Source organism: Acinonyx jubatus, chromosome A2 (assembly GCF_027475565.1).
Source record: "Acinonyx jubatus isolate Ajub_Pintada_27869175 chromosome A2, VMU_Ajub_asm_v1.0, whole genome shotgun sequence".
NCBI lineage: Eukaryota > Metazoa > Chordata > Mammalia > Carnivora > Felidae > Acinonyx > Acinonyx jubatus.
In genome coordinates, this window is record NC_069383.1 from 149770562 (window position 1) to 149798216 (window position 27655).

A 27655-nucleotide genomic window follows, 5' to 3' on the forward strand; every position below is an offset into this window, starting at 1 on the left:
TCGCAGGCCCCGAGTCCAGCATTCTGGCCATGTGCAGCCCTGAGGAGGAGGCCCTGCTGCGGCTGGAGGAGGTCTTCTCCTCCACCCTCGCCCGCATCAACAGCCTCGTCCTCCAGCCCCTGCTCACGGCTGGTGAGTCTCAGCTCTGCAGTGGGAGGGCGGGGGACGCAGGAACCATCCTGGGACCCCGGGACCTAGCTCGTTAGACTGTTCGAGGCACGCACAGCCTGCTCAGCCTCAGACGGGAGTGGGGACACTCGGGACTGGGGCTCCGCCTCTGGTCGCTGGCTGCTCCCTTCTCAAAGGGACCCCAAGGGGCCAGGCCACGGACCCCTAGCCCAGACTCAGCTGTACATAGAGTCAAAGTCCCACCTCTTCCATGGCACAGGCCTGATGCTCTGCCTGGATTCTCAGCCTGCTCTCACCCAGGGCACGGCTGGAAAGCAGGATGCTGAGTTTTTACTTCCAGTTTGGGTCTCACTTGTGAAGTGACCTTGGTCAGGTGCCTTCCACTGAGGGGCTCTGTCCACTCATCTGTGAGAGGGAGGGGACCATAGGACCTTACAGACCCCGCATCCCAGACCCCAGGAAGTCCAGAGACTCGGGGGAGTTAGTGTACGTGGTGTCCCTGCTTAGTGGGGGGGTGGACATGTGCCCCACTTACTCCTCAAGGGTGCTGCCCGGCTCTCCGGCTGCCTGTCCCTGCTGAGCTCCAGGGGGCCACATCAGCTTCCTATCCAGAGCCAAAGACCCCAGGAGGATGCAGAACCCTGGCCGAGGCTCCTGGGCTGTGGGGGCCCCTCCCCTTGAGGCGGAGAGGCCCTGCCCCCTCACAGCGTGGTTGCCCCGCCCCCCCCTCCTCCAGAGCCCTCGGACCCCCAGGGCAGAGAGTGCCTGCGGCTCTTGCAGCAGCTACACAGGAGCTCCCAGCAGCTCTGGGAGGTGACGGAGGAGAGCCTGCACTCGCTGAGGAGGAGGCTGTGCCACCAGGACTCCGCCGGGCTGGAATCCCTGCTGTTGTTGTGCGGCGCCGACCGCGTTCTACGGGTGCACGTAGAGTACGGCGGCGAGGAAGGCGGGGGATCGTCCTGGGCCTAGGGCTTCCCGGGTCAGGTTTAGGTTTGGGTTCGGTCTGGGGTGGGTCAGCCTCAGGGCCTGGGGCCTTAGCCTGGCACAATCACAGACACCCCAGACCTGAGCCTTGGGGCCTCCCAGGGAGGAAAGACTGAGTTAGAATTATCTGGTTGGGCCAGGGCTGCGGGGACTCGGTGAGTGGGGTCCGAGGACCCCGGAAGGGCAGGGGCTTGGGTTTGAGGCCGTGGGCTAGGCCTGCAGGGTGTCTCCTGTGCTGTCTGTAGGTACATCGAAGCCTACACTAGCTGCGTGGTGGTGCAGGCCTTTCAGAAGGCAGCAAAGAAGAGGAGGTGAGCACAGGGTGCTGCGGGGATGGGGGGGTGGGGGCTCTGAGTCGGTGGGGGTGCCCGGGAGGGAAGGCTGGGGAAGTCCCATGGCCACAGCAGCCCGTGTCACAGCCCATGACTCATCCTGAACACTCCTGGTTCTAACAATTCCACGCTGATCCACACCGGAAGGCGGGGGGGATGTCTATGGAGGCTGTGAGCCAAATCCAGATATCCACTAGCCAAGGCCGACCCTGGGAAGGGGAAGGAGGGGCCGTCCTGTTCAGGGTGGATGGTTGTCCTCGATGATCCCTTCACCCCGAGATATTGTCGTTGAATCTCCTCCAATCAGGCGACCGTGTTCGTGTGATATGAGAGCGGTTTGGGGTCTGGGACTGCTCCTGAGATCTGGGGGCATTAGCTGGGTTTGGGTGGGGGATGGTGGCAGGGACGGAACATAGGAGGGGGATGAAGGAAGCGTGTGGCCCTTCCTCCACTCAGCGAGTACTGGCGGGGCCAGCGGAAGGCGCTGCGGCAGCTCCTGTCGGGCGTGAGCTCAGAGGCCTCCGTGGGCACAACGCTGGTCCAGGCGCTCCGCCAGCCGCTCGCCCATCACGTGCAGCAGTACGTGCTCCTCCTGCTGAGCCTCGGGGACACCGTTGGGGAGGTAGGTAGCAAGGAGGTCGGGCGACCAGGTGCTGCTCAATAGGCCTGTCACTTGTAGGGATGCCTGGGGAGGAGAGGAACGGTCCTGGCTCAGGGGACCCATCTGACTCAGGAACCCTGGCTTGAGAAAGACACAGCCATGCTTTTGGGGACGTGGCCCTGTTCTGGGGGGTTCGCAGGGACATGGCCTTGCCCTGGCATGTCTGAGGTACATGGCCCTGCTGTAGTGGAGCCAGCAGAGACCTGGGAAGCAGATGGAGAATCATGTACTGGGTGTGAGGACACCTGGCCCAGGTCCAGCTTTGGGGGGGGGGCGTGTCACCCAGTGGTCCTCTGGAAGCACCTTCATGCTGGCCTCTCCCTCAAGGAAGGGCTGGCAGGGAGAAAAGGACAAACTTTGGCTTAGATCCAGACCTTCTGACCAGCTGGGGCCAGGCCAGGGCCGGGGCAACCATCACACGGTGGCGGAAGGTTCTGACAGGCCCCCCCACCCCCACCCCCGTCCCCCACTCACCAGCTGCTCTGTGTCCCTGCAGTGTCACCCCACTCGGGAGCTGGTGGTGCACGCAGCCACCCTCTTTGGGAACCTAGAGTCCTTCATGAGGCAGGCGCTGGACCAGGCCACTGCCACGCAGGCCCTCTGGCACACCCTGAGCAGCCGGCTGAGAGTGAGTTTGAGGCCTCAGGGCGGGTCAGGAAAGGGGACTCTTATCAGGCAGGGGCCAGGTGGCTGTGAGGTCCCTCTGTCTAGCCGTCCTCAGGCACTTGCTGAGTGCCTCCTGGGCCAGGCCGTGAGCCGGCTCTGGGGAAAAGCAGTCAGAACTGACTCTGTCCTGAGACGCCACCCTGCGATCATGTCCTCATGTCACCACCCACTATGGCACGCACTGCCCCTACCGGGGTCGGCGGGGGAGCCCCCTGTGCCCTGAGAGGGTGTGGCAGGCCTGGGACCCAGTGTAGAGAATTAGGGGAACAGAGAAAGGGGACAAGAATCGCCAGCGAGAGGCAGGGACCGCAGAGCCCCGGTGAGTGTTGTGGGGGGCTCCGCGGGGGCAGTGGCTCGAGGTGGGACGGGCCTCAAAGCGAAGCTCTGAGACAAGTTTGCTGCCCCCACCCCCTCCAGACCTTGGAGCCCCACTGTCGTCACAGAGCTGGGGGCCTCTGGGAGATGGTTAGAGTGGGGGACAGGGGCGCCTGAGCCCTGTGCCTCCCCGCCCTCCTCCCCAGGATGTGCTCTGCACCCCTGCTCGCAGACTCCTGCAAGACAGCCAGGACATACCTGTGACGGTCACCCTGCTACGGGCGGAGCGCGTGCTGCTCTTCGATGATGCCCTGGTCTTGCTGCAGGTTGGGGTGGGGCTGCCCAGAGGTCCTGGGGCCACAGCGGGGGTCGGGGGCCTGGCTGAGAAAGGAGTGGGGAGCGAGAACTTGGGGCGTTGATGGGGGCCGAGAGGCAGTCATTGCTGGGGGTGGGGGGCGGCAGGCCCCACCATCCCTGGAGCAGGGTGAGCTATCGGGCAAGGCCGCGCGAAGTGCGTCCCAGTCCCGGCTGCCATCGCTGCTAACCATCTGTACCTCGGTTTCCTCATCTGGAAAACGGGACACTTGTGAGTGAGTTGGTCTTCAGCAGGTGCCGGACAACTCTTGGTTCTTTCTCTTCCTTACTTAGGAGGGGAGCCCCAGATGGGAGGCCAGGGGTGGCCTTTGGTGACTGAGGAGGGCTGGATGGATCCAGGCACACATGAGGCTTCTAGAAAAAAGTACTGTGTAGAACCAGGGCCTGGGCTCTGGACGTTGCAGAAGTCAGGGGGGAGCCAGGGCTGGGGTTTGGGATTGTTTCCTGGCCTGTAGTATCCCCCACCCTTGAAGTCATATGGCCCTTGTGATAGCCATAGCGCTGTCTTCTCTGTCCCCTCAGAATGCCAGGCTGGGGCTCCCCTGCAGACTGGGAGGCCGAGGCCTGGGGGGAGGCGGGGGCTGCTACTTGCCCTGTCTAAACCTGTATCTCCTGAAATCTGGTTCACTTTGAGCTCCTCTCCACTCTGTGCCCCAGGTACACCGATGAGATACTTCAATGCTCTGTGCCCTTTCCTACCTCTGGACCTTTGCATGTCCTGTACCAGGCCCACTCTTGTCCCTGCCTGTGTCTGGCACACTCCTCCTGCCCTTCGGGCCTGGGCCTGGTGCCTCCTCCCCCTGCGGTGGTGAGGCAGTGACCTAAGTCAGGCAGGAGGTCGCTGCATGCAATCTTGTAGAGGAAGGGGCGTTGGTCAACTCTCCGAGCAGGGATGGCGTTCCAGATAGAAGGAGCAGCACAGGGTCATGGATGGAGCCGGAGGCGAGGGAGGGGCTGCTCCAGGGTTCCCAGCCAGGCCCTTGGATGGGAAGGGAGATGGGGAGCAGGCTGGGTGAGCTGGACTGAGTAGCCTGGGGACGCCCGGCCGCGTGGCAGCAGGTTGGTGCCTGGAGCACGACTGGCCCAGAGCAGGAGGGGAGCGTCTGGTCTGGGCCCTGGGTGACACCAGTGCCCCCTCCTTCCAGGGCCACAGCGTCCACACCTTTGATCTGAAGCTGGTGTGGGTGGATCCTGGGCAGGACGGGTGAGCGGCCCCCTCCAATCACACCCCAGGCCTTCTCTCCCTCCACCCACCTGACACTGCCCGCACCCCAGGGCTTGGGCCTCCCGGAACACCCTCCGGAGCGGAGCTGGGGCCTACTCGTCACCTTCATCTGTCTAGGTGCACGTTTGATCTCCTCACACCTGAGGAAGAGCTCTCCTTTTGCTCCAAGGACCCCCAGGGCCGGGTGAGTGTGGGTGGGTTGTGAATCGGGGCGGGGTGGGGCCAGAGGAGTGAGGGAAGGCAGCAGGAGGGCAGGGGGAGGGCACAGGTGTACCCCCCTCCCCCCCCCCGGAGGCTCTGGGACCATGGCCACAGCGAGTCGGCAGTCAGCCCGGGTCGGGCTTCAGAGTGCCGTGGAGAACAGCCCGGGATTGGGGCCTTTGCGGGTGCCTGCCCCGCGGCTCTGTCTGGTTCCCCCGGCAGGCACCGAAACTGCACACGAGGTCTGATGCAGGGCCTAGGGAGCAGCATGGAGCCGTTAGTTGGCTTTTCCCCCAGACGACAGAACAGAGGGGGAGGGGCGTGGCGGGGGTACTATCTGGAGCTTCCTAAAGGGGCTGCCTCCACAGCAGTGACCTATCCTGTGTTTCCCCTGTCCCCACCAGATGGTCTGGCAGTGGAAGGTAACTCAGGCTGTGTGCCAGGCCCTGCGTGGGAAGAAGGACTTCCCCATGCTGGGGGCGGGCCTGGAGTCCCCCGAGCCCCCCACCTGCCGCTGCGTGGCATACACCTTCCGCGCCGAGGGTCGGCTCTGCCAGGCCACCTACGAGGGCGAGTGGTGCCGGGGCAGGCCCCATGGCAAGTGAGTGACCGGAGCTCCGGGCCGAGCGAGGCAGGGGTCGTTGTGGGAGTCTGAGGACAGATGGGACCCACATGGACCTCATCACCCGAGGGCACGAACCAAAGGCTATTGCTCCGAATCAGTTGGTCAAGCCTGTTTGTCCCCCGGTCTCTCTTAAGCTCTATTGGACAGGACCTGGCCCATAGTAGGTCTGTGCCATGTAGAGTCTTGGTGACGGTGATGACACCAGAAGGCATGGGACAGGCTTCAGGCGGCTGGCCTGCAGGGCTGCAGTGACTGTTCTGGGGAAGCGGGGGGAGAATAATACTCATATTCACGTAGCACCGTCTGGTGGGGGAAATGGTTTGCAGATACCCGGCCTCCCCCAGCCCTTACAAGACCCCCCTGGGTGAGGGTCATCACCCGTTCTGGAGGCCCAGAGGCTGGCATGACCTGCCCAAGGCCTCAGGGCAGGTTATAGGGTGAGTCTGGCTTCAGTCACAGGGAGGTGGGCTTTTCAAGACCCTGTGGCCCCACCGTATGCTCCAGCTGGAAAAGCCAGGGCCCCGAAAGCAGAAGGGACTTGCCAAGGTTATGCTCATAAGCACGTTAGTTTCTGATACCTTGCCTGCTTCCAGAAAGGACTTGAGGAAGCAAATGAACAAAAAAAAAAAACCAGAAAAAACAATGCCGTGTCAGAAGAGGGGAGGAGGATGCTAGAAGCCACTGGCTAGCGCTTGACTTAAGCTTGAAGTTTAGCTCTGAGCTTCCTGTTGGTCAAGGGAAAAAGGGAACCTGGATGTTTCCAGAGCTTTCCCTGTGGGGTGTGGTGAGTGTGCCTGAGGCTGCTGGGCTAGTTGTGCCAGGAGTTGAGAAGGACTGAGAGCCCCCTGCGGGTCATGGAGCTCAGAGAGAAGGGCTGGGTGGGGGCAGGGAATCCAGTCTGGGGGGAGCTAGGGCTCTGAGAGTGTCTGTGGTGGAGGTCAGCTGGGGGCTGTGTGCGTGTTGAAGGACGGGTCGGGTGGGCCTGATGTGTGTGCCCTTCAACTGTCTTCCAGGGGCACCCTGAAGTGGCCAGATGGCCGGAATCACGTGGGGAATTTTTGCCAGGGCCTGGAGCACGGGTAAGGCTGGGGCTGATGCGGGAGAATGTGGCGGGCGGGGGAGTGGTTTTCGCCCCCGCCACCGTCACCAGCCTGGCCCCATCCTAAATCCCCGAACCTCAAGCAGGAACTTAAGGCCATTTGGTCTGGTTCCCCTTATTGCACTTTGGGAAACCAAAGCCCCGAGGAGGGGTGGGTCATGGAAGGAGTGGTCAGGACCGGAAGGTGCTCCCAGGATGCACAGGGGGGCGGGACAGGGGGAGGCGTCCTCAGAGTGGCCCTTGGGAAGAAAAGACGGCTGAGCACCTGGGCGATTCTCCTCATTGTCTGAGAAGGCCCCTTGGAGGTGGGGACGCTTCTGGTGGCAGGGAGGGGTGTCACGGGGTGTCTGGTCAAGGTGGTAGCCTGGTGCTGACCGCCCCCCCCACGCACCCACACTGACAGCTTCGGCATCCGCCTGGTGCCCCAGGCCTCCGAGGACAAGTTTGACTGTTACAAGTGCCACTGGTGGGAAGGCAGCATGTGTGGCTACGGCATCTGTGAGTAAGTGACCCTTGGCGCCATGGCAAGGGGGGCTCTTGGGGCGGGCACGTCCCCTGGGCCGAGCTCCGGGAGGCAGGGCCAGCTGTTGGTGACCCTCTGCAGGTACAGCACTGACGAGGTGTACAAAGGCTACTTCCAGGCGGGCCTGCGGCACGGATTCGGGGTCCTTGAGAGCCCCCCACAGGCCCCGCAGCCCTGCAAGTACACGGGCCACTGGGAGAGGGGCCAGAAGAGCGGCTACGGCATCGAGGAGGATGGTGACAGGTGAGCGTTCCACGGCCGCCCCCCGCAGGGTCAGGGGGCTCAGGAGACCCCCCCACACCAGACTGAGCAGGGCGTGGGTCCTGTGGTCAGTGCGTCCCGTCCGTTTGCTCCCTCAGAGTCTCTCTGAAGTCACTCACTTCCTTTCCGTGGCCTTGGTTGTTGCTGAGGCTCAGGATGAGGGAGCCCTGACCTCCTTGATTAAGGAGCCTCCCAGACTGGCCCCTCCTCGCGCTGTCCAGGAGGACTTTCTGACCCCCCAGTCTAGTCCCGTGTAGGGATCACAGCCCGTCCAGGCTCTCTGGGCTGTGAGAGGAAGCCCGGGGTCCTTGGCCTTGTATTTGAGGCTTGCCTGTCCCTCTGACCTCACCCCTGCCGTGCTGCCTGCGTGCCCCTCCTAGACCAGCCTTCTAGACCACTGAATGTCCCCTTGTACCTGTCGTACCTGTTGTAGGCTCCTATCTCCATGGCTCTGCATTCCATCATCCTTCCTGCCACCTCGCCCCAGGAAGCCTGCCAGGATACCACCCCCCGCCCCGCCCCGCCCCGCAGGCAGGCTCCCTCCCTCCCCCATTTTCTGTTTCTCTTGGAGGTCCTGACCTCACTTGCCCCATGTCTGAGTTGAGTAGATTCAGGCGATATCACTGCTCCTTATCCGCTCACCACCCTCACCCCCTGACCCCAGCCCTGCCGGCTTAAAAGTGCCCAGGAACGACTCTGATCCAACTCTGGCTCCTCCCCCAGGGGTGAGCGCTATATTGGCATGTGGCAGGCTGACCAGCGCCATGGCCCAGGGGTCATGGTCACCCAGGCAGGTGTCTGCTACCAGGGCACCTTCCAGGCGGACAAGATGGTGGTGAGTGGGGTGACCCGCGTGTATCCTGAGCCACCCTTTCCCTGCACTGGGGCTGAGCCCCCGGCTCTGAGGGTCCGGATGCTAAGCAGAGGCTGGGCGGCGCTGGATGGGGCGGAAGCTGGGTTCCTAGGTGCTAGAGGGAGACAGAACCTAAGCAGGATTCTGCCTGCCACTTACCCTGGCCTTGACTGAGTCCCTGCCCCTCCCGTCTCGGTTTCCCCATCAGCACCTCAGGTTAACTACTTACTGTAAGCACAGTGAAATCAGCAAGAATGAGGTGCATGGTGAGGATGATGCCAGCAGTCACTGCAACTGACATTGATAGACTCCTAATTGGATACCCAGCTCTGGGTTCAGCCTCCCAGCACGATCTCGTGGGATCCTCCCCGTGGTCCCGCGGATCATGTCATCGTCCCCAGTGTATGACTGACAGATGTGAGGCTCAGAGAAGTCAGAGAACCTGCCTAGTGTCACCAGGTCTCCTGAGCCCGGGCACACCAGCCCTTGCCTCCTGCCTCACTCACACCCTGCCAGGTGCCCTGCTCCATGTCTGGCCTGGTGACTGTTACTGTTATTATGGCTTGTGCATTTGTTTATGTGGGAAGGATTGAAGGGGGACAATAAGATAAGAATGGACACAAAATAGATTCAGATAGGACACAAATTGGATCCTGTTTGGCTCTGAGCTTCCTGGCGGCCAGTGCCACAAGGAAGCCTGGTTGGTTCCACTGTGCCCCCTGGGTCAGTGATAGGGAAGTCGGGATGGGTGAGGAGAAGCCCAGGGCTTCTTGAGCTGTGGGTGGGGAAGGGAGGTCACCCAGGAGGCCTCCTGAGAGAGGCCACTGGAAAGGAGGAGCCAGGTCCCAGGGAGTCATTCAGGATAACCCAGGGATGAGGTCCATGGAACGGGTGCTCGGGGCTTAGCAGGCCAAGGGCTGGCATCCCACCTAGGCACGGTCCTGGGAGGTGTGACAGGGTTCAGGACCCGGGTTGATGCCTGCCTCCTCTCCTCCTGCTGGCACCTCCCCGGGCCCCATCTCCTGGCCCTTCCTAACTGACTGCTTTGACTCTCTCCGGCTTCCTTCCCTAGGGCCCAGGGATCCTCCTCTCTGAAGACGACTCCTTGTATGAGGGCACCTTCACCAGGGACCTGACCCTTGTGGGGAAGGTGAGGGCCACTGAGACCTATCCCCTCCTGGTCAAGCCTTGGCTGGAGCCTGTAATCTCCCCACTTGGACCCAGGGCTGAGGGTGTGGGCGGTGGGTGAAGGTAGGGAGGTGCCTCTCCCATGTCCACTGCGTCCAGAGGGTGGGCACAGTGACCCCCTGCCGTGGAAGTGGACTTTGAACCCTGGTCAGAGTCAAGAGGGGACAGGTGGGTTTGCCTTGGTGCACAGGGTGCTGGCGGCCTGGCCGTGTCTCCCTACAGGCCCCTCGTTGGGAATCCACCCCCTCCACCAGCACTGGCGCCTTGGAGTTAGTGTCCTTCAGAATGTGCCTGCCTGGGCTGACCCAGCAGAAGGAAGTTCGGTCCCTGCTTGGACCTTTGGGAATGTGGGGCTGTTTCAGTCTCCTGGTGACTGGAGGGCACTAAGGTCATCTAATGGGTGGGCCCCAAGTGCTATGAATGGGACACTCATGAGGAAGGGACTGTCCCTCCCAGGGCCAGCAAGCCCTCAGGCCTTGCCTAGGCCTCTTCCTACTTCTGGACTTACCTCCTCCTCCTGTCCCCCGCCACCAAGTCCCACAGTAGTGGCTCTCCTGCTGTGACCTGAGAGTCCCTTTCTCTCTCCCTGCCAGTCTCCCACCTGAGGTGACCCTTTGGGCCGTTGGCACGGCTCTAGGTCAGGGGCTTCTAAGGTGAGGGGATTAGGAGCCCCTCAGGGTGGGGCACAGTGAACGGATGGTGGGAAGGCCACCCACCAGACGCTAGCCTCTGTGACCCACAAGCAGGAGGCCTGCCATGATTGGATGGGAAGGCAGCTGGACGGACAGACAGGCATCCTTGTCTCCTTCCTTGGCTGCAGGGCAAGGTCACCTTCCCCAATGGCTTCACCCTGGAGGGCTCTTTTGGCAGCGGGCCAGGAGGAGGGCTGCATACCCAGGGCCTGCTGGACACGGCCGCCCTCCCGCCAGAACCAAGTGGCACCCGTAAGAGGTAAGAGCCTGGCCGCCCGGCCCGTGCATTCTGGAGCCTGACTGGGGTGTGTCTGTGTGTGTCTGTTTCCACCCCAAGGGCTCAGGTCTCGTCAGAGGGCCTTTTCTGTACGTTCTCTTCGTTCTTTATTCAGTTCCGAGGGCCCAGGTCACACAGCCCTTAAGTCAGAGACTCTTGGAATCAAGGGCTATGGCCTAACTTCATACACCACAAAACCGGAGAAAAATATTAGGCACAGGCTTTGCTTCCACCCTGCTTTTTTTTTTTTTTACAAGACAGTTTGTAAAATAACACATGTAGACAAGAATAAAATGGAAAATAAAAGTGCGAGTTGGACTTCAAGGAAAGAAACATACAGATAGGCCTCACAGTGGTTATGGCTGAGCATGAACCTGGCTCTGAGTTCCCTGGTAGCCAAGGTGAAGAAGGAAACTTGCTAAGTGGACTTATTGTCACTCTCATGGGGTATTTGAGAAGAGGATAGACTTCTTCCCATGGAGACAGAGTTCTTCCTTGGAGGACCATAGTTCAAGTGGCGACTCTTGCTGTGTCTGTCAAGGTACGGATCACAGACAGCATTTCAGATGTGGGGGTGGGGGGCGGGGAGAAGAGTTGATTACTAGACCCTTCCTCTTTGCTTGCTTCTTCTCCCTGACAGCAGGACCTGGGAGTAGACAGCAAACCCCAGAGGCCTGACCAAGCCTGGGTGGGGTGCAGGTGTAGGAAAATCTGTGAGCGTGATGTGCGAGTACAGTGCTCCACTGGGCACATGCGGCCAGACCCCCGGGCCCGTTGGCCGAGATAAGACCAAGCTCAGGAAGGAACCAGGTGGGGTGGGAGGGAGAGCAGGGTCTCAAGGCAGGGGGATCCTGGACTTTGGGCCCGTTAGCTCTTAGGGCCAGACCTTGCTGTCTGCACTTGGCCTCCAGCTCTTCAGATCTTTCTGTCTCCTTTCCAGGGCCCTGTGTGTCCCTTTCTCTCTTCTCCACCGGGGAGCAGATTCTTTCTGTCCCTCTCTCTGCCTCTCCTTTCTTTTCCTGGAGCCTTGGAGGTCAGCCCTCCCAGTCCGCCCCCCTGTTCCTGGGCTCCGACTCTAGGCCAGGTGGGACATCCCCCTCTCCCCGAGGGCCCGGACGGGGTCCTGCCCACCAGGGCTCCAATCCCTGCCTCCCACCCTCCGCCACCTCCATCCCAGGCAGCTAGGTGTGGGCGCCTTCCCCGCGGAGAGCCGCTGGCAGGGCGTCTACGGCCCCTTCCGGGACTTCGTTAGCGCCGGCTGCCCTGGGGACTTGCAGGAGGCCCTGCTGGGCTTCCACGTGCAGAACTCGAGGGAGCTTCGCAAGTCCCAGGAGTACCTGTGCTGCGAGAGGTGAGGCGCGGGCGTGTGCATGAGTGCAGGCACGCGTGCGCCCAGCGGGACATCCGGAGGGCTGGGGTTGGGGGTCTGTGGGACTCCCGCGTGGGCTGGGGAGGAAGGCTTCCTGGAGGGGGCAGGCCAGGACCCAGGTGTGGGTGAGAGATGTGTGTGCGCGGTGCCCCAGGACCCAGCCCGAGGACCGCGCGGGCAGAATGGAAGACGTCCTGGACGAGCTGCTGCAGCACCGGGAGCCCAGAGCCCTGCGGCAGTGCCTCAGGAAGGTGAGGGCCCTTGGGCAGGGGGGTCTGCGGGGAGGGGGCCTCCTCACTGCCCCTGGAACTGGCCTGAGGGGCCAGCCCGGGGACCCTTTCTGCTCAGAGGGCCTCAGTGTTCTGATCTGTGAAATGGGAGCATTCTTGGGAGTCTTGTCTGGGCTCCAGCCCCTGGCCCCGGTCACCTCTTTGTTGCCTTTGCACCTGCCAGGCTCTGAGCAACTCGCTGCACCCCCTGGGAAAGCTGCTCCGGACGCTGATGCTGACCTTCCAGGCCACGTATGCCGGCATCGGGGCCAATAAGCACCTGCAGGCGCTGGCCCAGGAGGAGGTGAAGCAGCATGCCCGGGAACTCTGGACCGCCTACAGGTGAGCTCAGTGGCCTGTTGGGGACAGCCACAGCCCTATAGAGGTAGAGCTCTGCTCTTCCCGGATGTCAGGTGCTCTGCCTAGCCCCCTGGGCAGGAACGGTGCCTCTGGATTGAGAAAGAACCGGAGGCCGAGCAAAGGGGTTAGAAGGCAGGGAGATTATAGCACGGACTTCCTGGAGCCAGAGTCGGAGCCTCAACGGGCCCTGAGCTGACCCCTGACCGCAGGGGAGCTCCAGCCCCCTGCAGGCTGAGCCTGACTCTGGACTCAGACCCCATCTCATGTCACAGATGGGGGCCCTAGATGCTGTAGTTCCTTCTCTTGTGGGGTTCCAGCGCTGTCAGGCTGACGCCCTGTATTCCCAGCTTCCTAACTGCAGAGGCTGGGGAGCCGGGGCTCTGGGCCTCACGCTCCACGGCTCTGGTGGTGGGGGCGGATGCAGAGCCTGCTGCCCTGTCGTTTGGGGACTCGGGTTCCGTGGGAGGTGGCAGCCCAGCTCTCCCTGTCGTTGGTTTGCAGGGGTCTGCTGCAGGTGGCCTTACAGCGCAAGGGCCAGGCTCCAGAGGAAGACGAAGATACAGAGACAAGGTGATTGCTCCCCTGGGGCTAGGTCCTCCTAGCCCCTTCGGAGGATGGGGGGCGGGGGCTTCTGGGGAAATCTCGGGGCTCATGCTATCGACCACGCATTGTTCATTGACCACGAAGATCAGAATGACCCACGACCTCTGCTCCTTGAGCGACCTGGGAGGAGGCCCCGCCACAATGCCTCAAATGCATCTTTGTTCAGAATGTGCCATCCCAGCCTCCTCTCTCGGGTGTGCAGGGGGTGAGCAGCTGCCCCGGGCACCCTCCTCCCTGCACACAGATGGGGAGACAGGTCTGGCAGGGGCTGAGCCCGAGGTCGCGCAGAGTGGGAGTTGTGTCATTAAGCCTGTCTCCCTAGTCCCCCAAGACCACACCTTCCCGTTCTGCCTTTAGGTTTCAGGCCGAGAGATCCTGATCAGGGAGGCCTGTCACTGCACTGCAGGATGCGTGGGAAACGGGGCTAGACGTTGGGTAGAACTTCCCCTCTGGAGTCCTAGGAAACCTAGAAAACCAGGCGGCAGAACTGGACTAGCCTGGAATGACGGCTGAGTGCTTTGCCGCAAGTCCCTTGTCTGTCCAGGGCCCGGGTTTTGCTTTCAGTCAAATGGGGATCAAATCCCACCCCACTTGCCATTTTGGTTGTGAGTCAAATGAGAGAATCAGGAGGCCCCAGATTTCAACCGAATGAGGGAATGACCAAGAACAGACTTAGGAAGGGCTTTCTAGAGAATGGAGGGGGCGGGGACACTTTGTTGGGGGACGAGGGGCTCTGTGGGCTTTTTGAGGGGCAGCCCAAGTAGGGGTCCCTACCCCCTAGGCTCCCACCCTGCTGGCCCCAACCTGTCCTGGCCACTTTCACTCAGGGACATGCAGGTGCACGGATTGGTGCTGCCCCTTATACTGCCCAGCTTCTACTCGGAGCTCTTCACGCTCTACCTGCTTCTCCATGAGACGGAGGATGGTCTCTACAGCCAGGGCATTGCCCACCTGAGCCTCTTCCCCGACACCAAGCTGCTTGAGTTCCTGGACGTGCAGAAGTAAGCCTTCCCTCCTTGCCATGTTTGCCAGGGCCCCCATGTACACAGGATACGAAATGCAGTTCAAATTGTCTTTAGCAAAAAAGGGGGTGGTGCTAATTGGCTCGGGTGCCCATGAAGTTCTAGGATTATGCTGGTGTGGCGGGTTTCAGGTGTGGCTGGATCTAGCTATTTCACCTCAGGGTGAAGGGAAACACCGTCTCTTTTGATGTATCTCTGGCTCCCATTTATGGTGAAACACAGGGTACCAGCCATTCAAGGTTTATACTCTACCAGCTCAGTCCCTGCACTGTGCCCCAGGGAGCTGGTGTCCCCTTCCCAGCTCCAGGCGGGAGCTGTCCCTCACTGGCTTGGCTGGGGTCTGGAGCCTGCCCCTAAATGCTGGCTGTGGCCCACAGCGGCCAGCCTGCCTCAGTATCTGCCACTGGGGCTGGGGCAGGCGTCCTGCTCCCAGCAGCTGGACTGAGAGTGGGGGGAAGGGAGATCCTCAAGGGGAAACTGAGGACTGTTCTGGGAGCAGGTCCCTTCTACCCTCAGTGCCCCTTCTCATCCGTCGATACTATGAGTGACCGCCTGCCCAATGGGGGGCATGGGACCTCTCCTTCCACACCTGGTCTCCCTTGTCACACCGCGATGGTGTTTCCCACCCACCCCCTCCAAAACCCTGTTTCCCCTTTCATCGTGAATGTCTCCTGCATCTGACTGGTCACCAGCCCAGACCTGGTTGCCAACCGCTTCCCAAACTTCCTTCCTCCCCAACTCTTGCTGCTGCCTCTGTGCTGCTTCCTCCATGCTGGCCTCCCTGCTCCATTGTTTCCCCAAGTCCTTGCCCTGTGCTGCACTGCATGGCACCCACATCCCTCCCTGTTCACCAGCCTGCACTGGCTCACCGAGCCTCCAGAACAGTCTCTTCTGCTGTCATTCTCTGTCTGGCCCAACCCCTGGGACTTCGCTCATAGGGTCCCTTGGCCCACAGCGCTGCCCCTCACCCCTATCCAAGTTTTGGGGGGGCCGTCTTCTCTAGGGATCTGTCCCAGCCTCCCTTGCCTTGGTCTCCATGCGGGAGCTCCAAGGTGCCATTGCGGACCCCTTTCCTGCGCTCAGTCCTGCTACGGGACACGGTATATGGGGGGGTTGCCCTCTGACCTCAGACCCTGCCCCCTCCTCCTGGCAGAGGCTCTGTGTCATACTTGTTTAATTTCAGGCACCTGTGGCCCCTCAAGGACCTCACGCTGACGACCAATCAGGTGAGAAGGTGGGTCCGTTAGCTGCCCCAGGTAGGGGGGAGGCCTGAACCCTGAGCTGGGCCCCCCACGGTTTGCTCAGGCCTCTTTGTGTTTCAACAAGCCCTTGGGTCCGGGGGCCACCGAAATAGGTACCCATAGGGACCCAGTGACTATCGGCTACTGGAATAATTATCTTCTCTATCCATTTTGGTCCCCCCAACCTCCTGGAGACCATTTATCCCACTTCACAGTTGAGTAGACTGAGGCTCACAGTGGAGCTGTGACTTACCCTGGGTCACTCGAGCTTCTGGGCAGGGCTGTGCTGGAGCCAGTGATGGGGAAAGGTGGGCGGCAAGAGCTCCAGCCCCGGGAGGGCCAGAGGGACGGAGCTGGGGGGCAGACCGTGGCCTCATCCAACCTGCGCTCCCCCCCCCCCCCCCCCCCCCGCCCCATGCAGAGACTCTCCCTGGTCAGGGACAAGTGCTTCCTGTCAGCCACTGAGTGTTTGCAGAAGATCATGTGAGTCTGCGCCCTGGGGAGGGTGGGGGACCAGAGGCGGGAGTGATGGGGCCTCTGGTGGGGACTGAACCCGGGGGCCTCGATCTGGAGCCCGCTACCCTGCTGCAGCACCACGGTGGACCCCCGCGAGAAGCTGGAGGTGCTGGAGAGGACATACGGGGAAATTGAGGCCACCGTGTCGCGGGTGCTGGGCCAGGAGCACAAGCTGCCCATGGACGACCTGCTGCCGCTGCTCATCTACGTGGTGTCACGTGCCCGGTGAGCCCCGGCCAGGCCGGGAGCTGGGGTGGGGGGGGGCTGCAGGACGATCCCTTCCCACCCTGCCCGGCCCCCTGCCAGGACACAGGCTGAAGCCTTCAACATCAGGGTTTCTGAGCACAGCTTTTCTTGGTACAAAGCGGGAGGCGGAGGCCCAGAGGGGCCCGCCCCGGGTCCCGGGTGGGGAGCAGAGTGGGGATCACCTCCCAGGTGTCCAGCCACCCAGGCCGGGGCTCCTTCCCCAGCCGCGTGGTGCCTGCCCCTGATGGGCCCCTTTTCCCTCTCACTGCGGGGGTGGATGTCCTCCAGAATCCAGCACCTGGGAGCCGAGATCCACCTGATCCGTGACATGATGGACCCCATCCACACGGGAGGCTTGTATGACTTCTTACTCACGGCCCTGGAGGTGAGGGACAGAGGTGGTGGACTGGGGCCAAAATACCCTGGTCGGTGGGACAGACCCGGGCGCATGGTGGGGATGAACCCAAATTCACTGCTCGTGTGTGCTTCTGTGGGGCGGGCCTCACTGAGCCTCCGGGCCTGCCCTTGTTGGGGGGGGGGGAGGCCCCGCAGTTCACCCCAGCCCCGGGGCCCCGGGACCCTGGGCATGTTCCAGGCTGCATCCCTGAGCGGACCGGGAGAGGGAGGCCCCACTTCCTTGCAGACTGTGGCTGGGGGCTGAGCTGGAGACATGGTGCTCCCGGCCCGGGAGGCGGCTGTGCTCCCTGGTGTTGGGCTGTGTTTGTGTGGGGCTGGGGGCTGGCAGGCCAGCTCCCCGCTGAGCCTCGCCTCTTTCCCGCCAGTCCTGTTACGAGCACATCCAGAAGGAAGATATGAGGCTGCACCGCTTTCCCCGCCGCGGGGACTCCAGGCGGCCCTGGTAGCCCGGCCGCTCCCGGGCCGACCGCAGAGCTGAGAGGGGCCGCCATGGTCTGGCCTGGCCCTCGTCGCCCACAGAGCGGAGGACAGGAGGGGCCCCTGGAGGCGGTTCCCGGAGAGGAGGGGCAGTTAGTTTCTTCCAGGGAGACGTTGCTGCTGCCTGCAGTGGGCCGAGGGCGAGGGTGACACGCGTGGGCCCGGAGCCGGGGGCTCCCCCTCCCCCTCGCCCTGCCCCTAGGTCGGTGTCGGATGACCTCCCTGACCTGCTGCGGCTCACCGGCCTTTTTGCTGCCCGAGCCTGGCTCCCACACGGACCTCGCGGGGCCTCGGCGTCGCCGTCTGTTTACCAGCGGACTAGATGGTCTGTGACGGGCCTTCCGCCTGTCTTGCTGGATCCCGGAGTCCTTCTGGAAGTTTGACTTTTTAGGCTGCCGGGCTGAGATTCTCACATCATTGTCGGTGGTGTTCCCTGTTTCCTGGTCAGAGGCTCCACGTTGCTGGTGAGGCCGCTTTTCATGAGGCCTTTTGTCCAGGGGTGGCCTCCTAGGGTCCTGCCTCGTTTCTGACTCTGCCCCGGGACTGAGCTGGTCTCTCTGGGCTGCGGGGCTGGACAAACCCCAGTCCACCCTGACCTGCTGGGTGGCCTCCCGCAAGGTCCTAAGAGCCACACGCCTGGAGCCTACGGGCCCGTGTGCAGGGGGACAGCAGTGGCATGGGGCCATCTGTGCTCTGTCCAGGCTCAAGACCCTGCAGGTGCAAGGGGAGGACAGGGGGTCTCAGGGGCCTTGGGGAGGGGAGGACTTTGTTCCCACAATGGTTTCCGTGTGGGACTGAGAGACACGGGAGCTCCGTCTTGGGGCAGCCTCACCCCTGCCTGGCCTCAGTTTCTTCTCCCCACATCGAGGGGCTTCCACCTGGTGACCTGCGGGGGCTCCCCCTCCCCTGTCACAGGAGACGTGTGACAATAAGCGGGGTGACTGATCTGAAGAAGTCCAGGGGCGAAGCATGGGGAGAGGGTGGATTTATGCAGGGATGTAGCCCTGGAGGGAGAGCTGGACCCAGCCGCCACAGCCGCCCTGCCACCGTGCCCCGGATCGTGAGCAACTCAGGTCACCGTCCTTGGCTCCAGGTGTGCTCTCCATAAATGAGCACTGACCTCGAGGCCCGTGAGGGAGGCTCTCAGAAAGCCCAGCCACTCCTGAGCCCCAGGCGGAAGCCCCCCAGGAGTCTCAGGGTGGGGGGCTGGTGGTGGCTGGGGGCACCCACAGACCCTGAGAGGATGGAGGGCAGGAAGAGTGAGGATATCCGGATGCCGTGGGCCTTCGAGCTTACGCAGGACGCTGCCACTGCTACTTTAATCCTCTCAACGGTGACCAGCTCCTTCTTGTCCCTTGACGAGTAGAACACGCTTGCCTCAAGGCGGCCCTGAGTGGTAGGACGCCTGCAGCCTCACCCCAGAGGCTGCCCCCCCAAGCGCCTCCCAGCCCCCCCCACCACCCGGCCTCCGTCAGGATCCGAGAACCCTCACTGTAGCTCCGATTCACCAGGACCCCTCCACCCGCCCTGTGGCCGGGCCTTGCCCAGTACCAGCGGAGCTGGAGCCTCTGGACAGGGACAGGAGAGGCCGAGGGCGGCCGCGCTGTGGCAGCCAAAACCCGAGACAGTGAGGACATTGCCAGCCGAGGTCAGTGCTGCATTCACAGAAGAGACGCTTGGAACCGGGCAGCCAGCCTGCCCCGTGGGCGCCTCGGGAGGCTGATGGAGACGGGTCACCTGCGGGGACCCCAGCGAGGACCTCTCCCAGCTGCTGCGGGAGCCCCTTTGGCTGCAGGGTCCTACGTCTCGGGAGGTCAGGTTGCCCACCAGGACCTCATGATCCCCTGTGCCGGAGAGCTGTGAGCCCAAGGGGGCCCCGTTCCTTGACACCTGCAGGTGGCTTTCTGACAGGCTGCATGGGGCCGCACCAGCCCTGTCCCCGGGGGCCTGGGTTTGGGGCTGAGAGAGAGACACCCGAGACATTAAATGACCTCTCAGTGAGCAGACGTGTTGGAGTCACAGCCTGACCACCCCGTCTCTTCCACGGCAGCCCTGGGCCTACATGCGGCCTCCCATGGAGCCCCTCAACTCCTGCTTCCTGCACCCGCATTTCCCTTCCGCCTGCTCTCCAGCTCCTGCCCCTCGTCGTTCTGTGCCCCACACGCGCCCTCCTCCGGTCCCCTGGGTCCCAGGCTGCTCCATCCTCACAGGCCCAGCTCACGTGAGGCCCTCATGTCCCAAGGAATGAGCCCCCCGGCCCCGCTCCAGGGCCCGCTCCCTGGCCCAGTCGTGTTACTGGTGCCTGACGGTGGGTGCCTGCTCCCCCGCCCTCGATCTCCAGGCACAGCAACGCCCTCCGCCTCTCCCTGGGCCAGCAGCGATGGCAGTGAGCGTGAGGGTGGAAACAGGTGGACTTGGGAAAGGTTGGACTGTGAAGGACCCCAGCCCCGGGCCGGGTCCGCATTCAAGACTGGCCGGGTTGGCATCTGTGAAAACAGAAGCCCCTCGGGTGTGACCAGCACAGGCAGGGACCCACGTGGAACGGAGGGCTGGCCACGCTCAGGCCAGGAGCAGCCGGGAAGTTGTTGCCAAACCGTCAGAGAAAGGGGGGAAAAGACAACGCCCTCTCTGTCCGGGGCTCAGGTTCCTGTCCCCGGGGCACCACACCCGGCAGCAATGTGGCCAGTCCAGCAGGTTGTCTCCGGGCGCTAATCTGTTGCGGGTGTTGCGTTCCCACAGCAGGAAATGTCACGAGGCGGCCAGGTTACACCTGTTGACCAGTTGTGGCTGGTGGAGATCGGTCAGGGCACAGAGGGGCCCCACGAAGCCCCCCGCCTCCCTCCCTCAGTCAGCGAGCCTCACCAGGGGGCCTCTTGGATGCCAGCCCCGTTCCCTGCACAGGCTACAATCTGGGACGTGGCCGACAAGGCCCCAGGTGAGAAGGGCCAGCTGTCCTCCCAGAAAGGGACCAATGGCAGGGAGTAGAGGAAGCGGGAGAAGCCGAGTCCACAGCTACTGAAAACGGGAGCTGCCGGGCATCTGGAGGGATGCCAGTTCTGACTAGGCCTCTATTCTGATTGCCCCCAAGGGTGCTGGGAGCCAGGGCATGGCCCAGACAAACCCCTTGCCCCCTGCAGCCTTGGACAAGGCTGGAGGGAGAGTGGGGAGGGGGGGCAGCCAGAGGAGCGCGGGGCTGCTGGAGAAGCCTTAGAAACGCTGACGGGAGGCCAGCCCTCCCTGAGCGGGGACCTAAGTGAGCCTCGTGGCCTCAGCTGTCGTCTCTCCCAGAGGGATGGCCGCCCACCGTGGGACCAGTGAGGGGCAGCGACTGCCCTCCTGTGGCCACTGGGGAAGGGGTAAGTTCAGGGTTAGAGTCAAGGTCAGTGTTAGGGGTTAGGGTTAAGGTCAGAAGCAAGGTCAGTGTCAGATTAGAATAAGGGTCAAGGTTGGAGTTCAAGTTAAGGTTAGAGTGAGAGGAAATGTCAGGTTCAGATCAGTTCAGGGTCCTGGTCCAGGTCAGGACTTTACTGGTTGGCCTCGCCCAGGGTTGTGTGGACGTGAGCTCTGGCTTTGACTCTTGCTGTGGGCCGGAACCAGGGGTGGGGGCCAGGCTGCCAAGGCCTTGGTGTCCCTGTGACCGTGGCCCAGTCCCTCCCCAGACTGGGTCTTGTTTGCTGTCTCTAAGAACCCTCACTATGCAAGACCACTGTTCTGCCATCCGGGGAAGGAAGGGAAGAGTGGGCAAGAGGTGAGGCTGGGGGTCTGGCGCCGTGAAGGTGCCCGGGCAGCGACCCCTTCCAGATGTGGTGCTGGTGCCGCTAGAGAGAAGGGCTCAGTTTGCAGAATGGGGCTGGAGTCACTAAGTACAGTATTCATGACCCACCCGAGGCTGGGGGCTACGGCCTGGCCCCTGCAGCGTCCTGTTGCGGTTTTAAACAGAAACATTCATTGAGCGTGGCTGGGACTCCAAACGGGTGGAAGTAAGCAAGACCCGCTGGTCCCCTGTGTTGGGGAGCGGCCGGTGTCTGGGCTCTCTCCCCCGGCGCCAGGGGCGGGGGGTGGTAAGGAGGGTTTGAAGCCTCGTATCTATCCGAAATTCGCATCTGAGGTTTGCCAAACAGGAGATCTCTCAGCCTTGGCTCATCAGCAAATCAGAACCCCAGGGGCAGAGAACAGGGAGAGGCTGTGAAGGGGAAGGGGGGTCTAAGGGAGTATTCAGCTGCCCCCCTCACCCCCGGGCCAAGCAGTCCTGTGACGCTTGCTGGGCAGTGCAGGGGTGGGGGGGACACAGAGTTAGCCAGAGCGCTTGGGGTACCCTTGGGTGAAGGCTGCTGGTGGCTGGGGACAGATGACCCCCTGGATTTTCCCTGGGGACAGTGACCCCTTCCCTCGCTCTGCTGGCTAGAAAGGACCTGCAGAGGCTGGTCTGCCCAGGGCAGCATCGAGGCTCTTCCTCTGTGTGTCCTGAGCTGGGGCGGCTATGCCCAGGACGGGGAGGGGCCTGGGTCTGTGTGGGGAAGGGCTAGCAGTCCTGCTCGTCTTACCCAGTCCTCCAACTGTCACTTCCAGGCCTGCCTTCGGAGGCAAGCGCTCCCCTGCCACCCCCCACATCTGCAGTCCTCAGGAGACGAGTGGTGGGGGAAGAGAGAGCAGGGGACCAGCCATGCACACGGGACCTCCCTGAGACCCAGGTCTCGGGGCCACTGCTTCATCCAAAGGGACCTTCTACACCCTGCTGGTCATACGGCCGCACCAGGCTCAGTTTCAGGAACCAAAAGAACGTAAGAGGAACCAGGTGCGAACTGTCAGTTGGTGGGGGCGCCTGGGTGGCTCAGTCGCTTGAGCATCTGACTCTTGATACGAGCTCTGGTCGTGACCTCAGGGTCATAGGACCTGAGCCCTGCGTCGGGTCCGCACTGGGTGTGGAGCCTGCTTAAGATTCTGTCTCCCTCCCTCTGCCCCTCTCCCCCACTCACACATGCTCTCTCTCTCAAAACCCAAAAAAGCCCATCAGTTGGTGCCCGCTCTGTAAATGGTGCAGACAGGCTGTTTACTGGCAGCCTCTGGTCTGTCTCTGACACCAGTGTAGGACCCTCTTAATCACGAGTTCGTGCATTTCATTTGGGTGTGGCCAAGGGTCAGTCCCAGGCCCCAGGGATCCTCAGGGATAAACGCAGGTGCCAGCCTCTGAGCTGAGACCAACCCTGTGCTTGCACACTGAACCTTGCCGTTGCCTCTGAGGAAGGGGGGCATCGGTGATTGGGTGGCTCTTGGTGTCCCGTCCTGCGTGGGGTCCTGCTCGCTGCAGAAGGAGCCCAGGAGGCACTCAGTCTTCGTGGTCAGGGCAGGAAGGGAGGGCTGTGTCCCGGCAGATGGCACCGTGGAACTGGAACTCGAGGGATGAATTTGCCAGGCAGGGGGTTGGCACGCCTGGCAGAAGGAAAGGCAGGGACAGAGGCCGGGAAGTGGAGAAGGGCCCGGCTTTCCCAGAATGTGGAGAACGGGGAACCGAATCAAGGAGAAGTCAGGCAAACCCAAGGTGAGAAAGCCTTGCAAAACCCGTGGGGGCCTTTTCCCACATTTCCCGATTTTCGCCCTCCTACGATGTTGTCCTCTGTCCCCATGATGGTTGTCAAACACCCAGCAATTCTTTCTCCCTCTTCCCATCGAGATGCGGAGGCAAAAACCCCTGCCCTTAAACCTTGGCCTTTGACGATGCAGTGGGACAGAGGCCACCAGCCTTGTGAGGCTGGGATCCAGAAGCTCACGTGGCCTCTGCCGGTTCCCCGGACATCCGTGCTGGGAGCATTTCACCACAGAGAGAGAAGTCTGCCACCCTGAGCGGCCATGTGGGGAGACCGTGTGGGGACAGCAGACAGAGAGAGAGGTGGACGCCCAGTGGAGCCAGCTCATCGGGGATCTGGTTGTTTGGGTCTCCCAGCCCAGACCCTGAGCACGTGAATGAGAACACTTCTGGGGTGACTGCAGCCTTGGCCGCCCTCTGACTGGAACCTTAGGAGACCCCCCTACAAACAACAGCTGCCTGGCCTAGCCAGTGGGCCCCAGACTCATGAGCAAACCAAACAGCGCTGGTGTTTCAAGCCACGGTTTGGGGGTGTCTTTTTAATGTGACAACAAATGAACGGAACAGTCCTTTCGCCATTATCCACTATTCATCATTTAATTAAAAACACTTTTATATGCTTCATTTAAAAAAAAAGTTTTTTCTCATTGCATGAGTAGCATCTGACTTTAAAATTTTTTTTTTATTTTAGAGAGAGAATGTGAGCAAGGGGGAGGGGCAGAAGCAGAGAGAGAGAGAGAGAGAGAGAGAGAGAATCTTAAGCAGGCTCCAAGCTAGGCTTGGAGTCTGATGCAGGGCTCGATCCTATCACCCTGGGATCATGATCTGAGCCAAAATCAAGGGTCGAACGCTCAACCGACGGAGCCCCCCAGGAGCCTCCCTATATGCTTCTTTTTAAACACTGGGATTTATTAAGAAGGGAAGCTTCATATCCCTACGTACATGGAAGTCGATCATCAATGAGGATAAGAGGGAGGCAATCGTATAGAGCAACGCAGGAAGCAGAACTGGGTGTTCAGCATCTAGGTTGGTACCGTTGCCTTTGCCCGGGGAGGGGGGCGGTGTGTGCAGCTGGGGGTTTCCCAGCACTTACAGAACCAGTTTGCCGAGCCCCCTCACGAACTCCGCCTCCAGCTGAGATGCACCCCTTTGTCAGAGTTCTGGGTTCCTGCCCCTCTCCCAGGCTTCCAAGTTTTAATATTTTTAGCCTCTTTCCTTTCCTCCTCCAGCCCTAGGGAGAGGGGCGGCTTTCTGTAATTGTTGGAGAACTCTTGTTTTGCCTTTTCAGTGCTTCAGTTGCTGGGTGTGGTGGGCAGAATAATTGTCCCCCAAAGATATCCATGACCTAATCCCCAGGGCCTTGAATAAGTTGCCTTACATGGCACAAGGGACTCTGTAGACGTGATTAAGTTAAGGACTTGCGATGGGGAGACTATCCTGGGTTATCTGGGTGGGCCCCATCTTCATCACAAGGGTCCTTAAAAGCGGCAGTCGGAAACAGAAGAAGATCAGAGGGAGATGTGATGAGGGGGAGTGGCCTGAGAGATAGGGGGCGGGACCGAAAACCTGTAGAGGCTGCAAGAGGCCAAGAAAGCCCTATAGAGCTTCCAGAAAGGAGCACAGCCCAATGACCTCTGTGTCAGATTTCTAACCTTCGGAACTGAAAGATGATGAATGTGTGCTGTTTTTAGCCACTAAACTTGCGATAGCTTGCTATAGCAGCAATAGAAAACACACACCCTGGTTAACACTTCTATGTGAAATTCTCTGTTCGTGTAACGGGTGATCATCCTCCTTGGGACCTCTTGCAGGGTGTTCTTACCAGAGCTGGGAAGAAAATAATAAGGAAGCCCTCGGGGGCAAAGAGGCAGCCTAGTAGCTCTGCGTTGGAGGCCAAGACAGAAAGGATCTCCATGGCCCCGTTGACCTTCCCCTTGGTGCTGTGATGGACGAGGAGGGAGGTGACCCAGACATTGTGGGGCACCGGCATGCTTGAACTTGGCTTCATTGACGGGGTCAGGCAGACTCCTGGCCAGGAGAGCCCCAGCGGTGCTCCCCGGGGCCACGGAGCCTAGAGATCCCTGGACACCGTAGAAGGCAGTGACAGAGCCCTTACTGCATCCAGCGCAGATGAAGTGTGCAGGTGCTTTTGTTGGGAGGGCAGTGAAGAATAAGAAACAGGGGAAACACAGGAAAAGGGAGGTGAGCAGGATGTAGCTGAGAGTTGGTCGTTGGCCTTGACCAAGGGAAAGTCTTGGTCCTTCACAGAGACCACAAGGACCGCAGCCAGGGGGACAGAGAAGCATAGGTCTGTGGGGGCCAGAGCCGTCCCCGTGGGGTCTTGATAAACCGGGAAAGCCGCTTTCTTTGGGAGATGGTGGTCTTGATCTGGGTTTGAGTCCTGATGGGATGATATGACATTTGTCCCTGATTTTAGTTGATCAGGGACAAGCTGATCAACTAGTGATCAGTGATACTTCCTCGGCTCTCGAAGACATTCAGGGCAGCCTCAGCTCACTGGCCGGGTTGGTCTGGATGGTGGAATCTCCCTGGCCTTCTTCCTTGCAGGCTAAGACGTGTCTGCGGTTGCTACGGGATTCTGCCAAGCCCGGATTAATACCCTCGGGCCAAGAACCGTCAATACAGAAACTTCAGGAGAGAGCCGCCTGCTTTCTTAGGTAGAAATCCCTGACGGTTGATGGGATTCGTTCCGCTGGTTGCGTCCAGGACCCTGGACGACATGGCTTCATCCTGAGGCTTGAAGTCCTGTTCACAGCTGGCGTAGTTGCATGTTGTACTAATCAAACTAAAGGAATCTGGCTAGCCTCTGTCAGTCAGATGAATCGGGTCAAGAATGGATTCTTCTAACTCCTGTGTGAGAGTCTTTCCAGAAAACGAAGCCAGCTTTCTCCTCTGTGGGTTTTATCTTCCTCAGTTTCGTTCTCTCCTCTGCCTTCTTCACTACCTTTCCTTCTTCTTGTCTCGAGTTCTGTACAGACTCTGGGGATGGTAGGATCTGAATGAGGTCGCTGTCATGAAGATGGGGCACAGACGACCCATCACTGAAGCCTCTCAAGGTACAAATGTCCCGTCACGTTTGTTTGTTAACTACAGGCAGAGGAGCTGCTGAACACCTGGAGGTGGGAAGGTTGTGGGAAGCTTCCAGAAACATCACACCCTTGTAACGCCCTTTACTTTAGAGGCGTTTCCAAATGGAAACATTGGGACAATTATGAAACACTGAAAGCTTCCTGGTCAGGAAGTGGTCTTGTAAAAGGGGGAAGCCTCTGAGGCTTAGCAACTAACGTTAGCCCGTTTGATGCTGACTACCTCAGACAAACTGAGCTAGCAATGTGCTCAGAGCAGGAGGAAGTAAGCCTCGAGTGACATCAGCGCTGCTTTGAATGGGGTATTATATTTAGGAGTTTCTCCTAAAGCAGGGTGCTTGTGCTATAGGCAAACGCTCCATTCATTCATCCACCGGATACGTTTTGTGTCTCATAACATACTGTGAGTGTTGTTCTAGACCCTAGGGCTGTACCGGATGCCAAGGCAGCCCAAGTTTCTGCCTTCCCATTTCAGGCTCTGAGCCCCGCTGAGGTGGGTCCCGGCCCCTCCCGGCCCCATGCTAACTTTATCTGCCCTTCCCCATAGCCAGACCATGTAGCTGGACCCTCCCTTCAAGGTCTTCTCCCACTGCATTTCTCAAGTTCTCCCAGAGCTGGCCTCCAGCCCAGCAGGTGCTTTATCCTGGTGGCCCTTTCCTACATCAGAGAGAGGAGACCGTGTCTCCTCACCTCCAGGGAGCCGAGTTTCCCAAAGAGCAACAATCAGGACTGTTCAGACCTCGGAGAAGACACCACGCCAATGGGACAGAACGAAACCGATGGGCTTCAAGGGGTGAGACATCTTCTAAGGCTCTTTTTTGACCTTGAACAAAGGAATCCTGTGTTATACATCAGTTATTTTTCAGGAACTAAACCAGGTTCCAAAGAAGCATGTTTTTTTAGGGGGGCCTGGGTGGCTCAGTCAGTTAAGCGTCCGACTCTTGATTTCAGCTCAGGTCATGACCTCACAGTTCATGGGTTCAAGCCCCGAGTTAGGCTCTGTGTTCACAGTGTGGGCCCTGCTTGGGATTCTTTCTTTCTCTTTCTCTCTGCCCCTTCCTTGCTTATGCTTGCTCTCTCTCTCTCTAAAGTAAATAAATAAACATAAAAAAAAAATGTGTTTTTTTTTCTGGAAGAGAATTCCAGCAGAGCCTTAAGAATGATGGGTTACATCCGTACAAGTGGACGTGAACATTTTACTTTATGTATCAGTCCTATGAGAGCAATTTCATGCTGCTTGGATTTATGCACCTTACAAAAAAAGCATCTAAAACATTTGTAAGCAAAACATACCAATCAATAAAAATCTCTTCAGTACAGATTCAGCCTGAGAAAAGGAGACAGCCCCCAAGGTCAGCAATTCTTGGGTATTTCAAAAGATAGATATCTCCTTTTTTAAAAATATTTTTTAATGTTTATTTATTTTTGAGAGAGAGAGAGAGAGACAGACAGAACACGAGCAGGGGAGAGGCAGAGAGAGAGGAAGACACAGAAACTGAAGCAGGCTCCAGGCTCTGAGCTGTCAGCACAGAGCCCGACGCGGAGCTCAAACTCATGAACTGTCAGATCATGACCCGAGCCGAAGTCGAACGTTTAACTGACTGAGCCACCCAGGCGCCTCTAGGCATCTCTTTTTGATACTCAGAAACAGGACTTTTATAAACAGGTTCACTTGTCAGCACACCTCAAATAAAACCCTCCCCATGGGAATGGGGTCTCCAAATCCAAAACTCCTATTTCCACACTCATCATACCCTTGGCCATGAGTTCATCGTTCTCTCTGATGGGTCACACATGTTGCACTGGAGACCAGCATGGAAGCAGCCAAGACTTGTGCCAAGTCTCCATCCCCCATTTAGAAGACCAGACAGACATCCAAACAGACAGGCTCTGAGATATCCATTTTTATAGTTTCTAAACAGTGTCCTGAGGAGGTAATGTTCTAGACTGTCTGAGCAGTGACTTGGGAATAGGATTCTTCCTCCATATTCCTCTCCATTTTATTTTATTTTATTTTATTTCATTTCACTTCATTTCA

General features: G+C 60.0%; 1 protein-coding gene across 7 annotated transcripts in view; it reads left to right on the forward strand.

Annotated features, from left to right (window-relative positions):
- The window catches only part of ALS2CL (ALS2 C-terminal like), a 30623-nt gene extending 3890 nt beyond the window's left edge, over nt 1–26733 (forward strand). The window contains exons 1-27 of one of the 7 annotated variants that reach the window (XR_008297161.1): nt 7–132; nt 866–1058; nt 1359–1424; nt 1902–2067; nt 2603–2734; nt 3294–3413; nt 4608–4666; nt 4805–4871; nt 5293–5489; nt 6527–6592; nt 7016–7114; nt 7217–7378; nt 8120–8231; nt 9322–9399; nt 10258–10388; nt 11584–11757; nt 11930–12026; nt 12229–12386; nt 12906–12974; nt 13835–14008; nt 15213–15255; nt 15692–15753; nt 15862–16011; nt 16321–16417; nt 16815–25188; nt 25498–25587; nt 26165–26733. Coding sequence is in view for 2 of the 7 variants with exons in the window: in XM_027038540.2 (XP_026894341.1) it covers nt 30–132; nt 866–1058; nt 1359–1424; nt 1902–2067; nt 2603–2734; nt 3294–3413; nt 4608–4666; nt 4805–4871; nt 5293–5489; nt 6527–6592; nt 7016–7114; nt 7217–7378; nt 8120–8231; nt 9322–9399; nt 10258–10388; nt 11584–11757; nt 11930–12026; nt 12229–12386; nt 12906–12974; nt 13835–14008; nt 15213–15255; nt 15692–15753; nt 15862–16011; nt 16321–16417; nt 16815–16895 (2856 nt within the window). In the remaining 5 variants the exon portion in view is untranslated. Of the gene's footprint in view, nt 1–6; nt 133–865; nt 1059–1358; nt 1425–1901; nt 2068–2602; nt 2735–3293; nt 3414–4607; nt 4667–4804; nt 4872–5292; nt 5490–6526; nt 6593–7015; nt 7115–7216; nt 7379–8119; nt 8232–9321; nt 9400–10257; nt 10389–11583; nt 11758–11929; nt 12027–12228; nt 12387–12905; nt 12975–13834; nt 14009–15212; nt 15264–15691; nt 15754–15861; nt 16012–16320; nt 16418–16814 lie in introns of those variants that run through there. The other 6 variants (XR_008297159.1, XR_008297160.1, XR_008297158.1 and 3 more) reach the window with 6 other exon arrangements.
- Nucleotides 26734–27655: the final 922 nt, after the last annotated feature.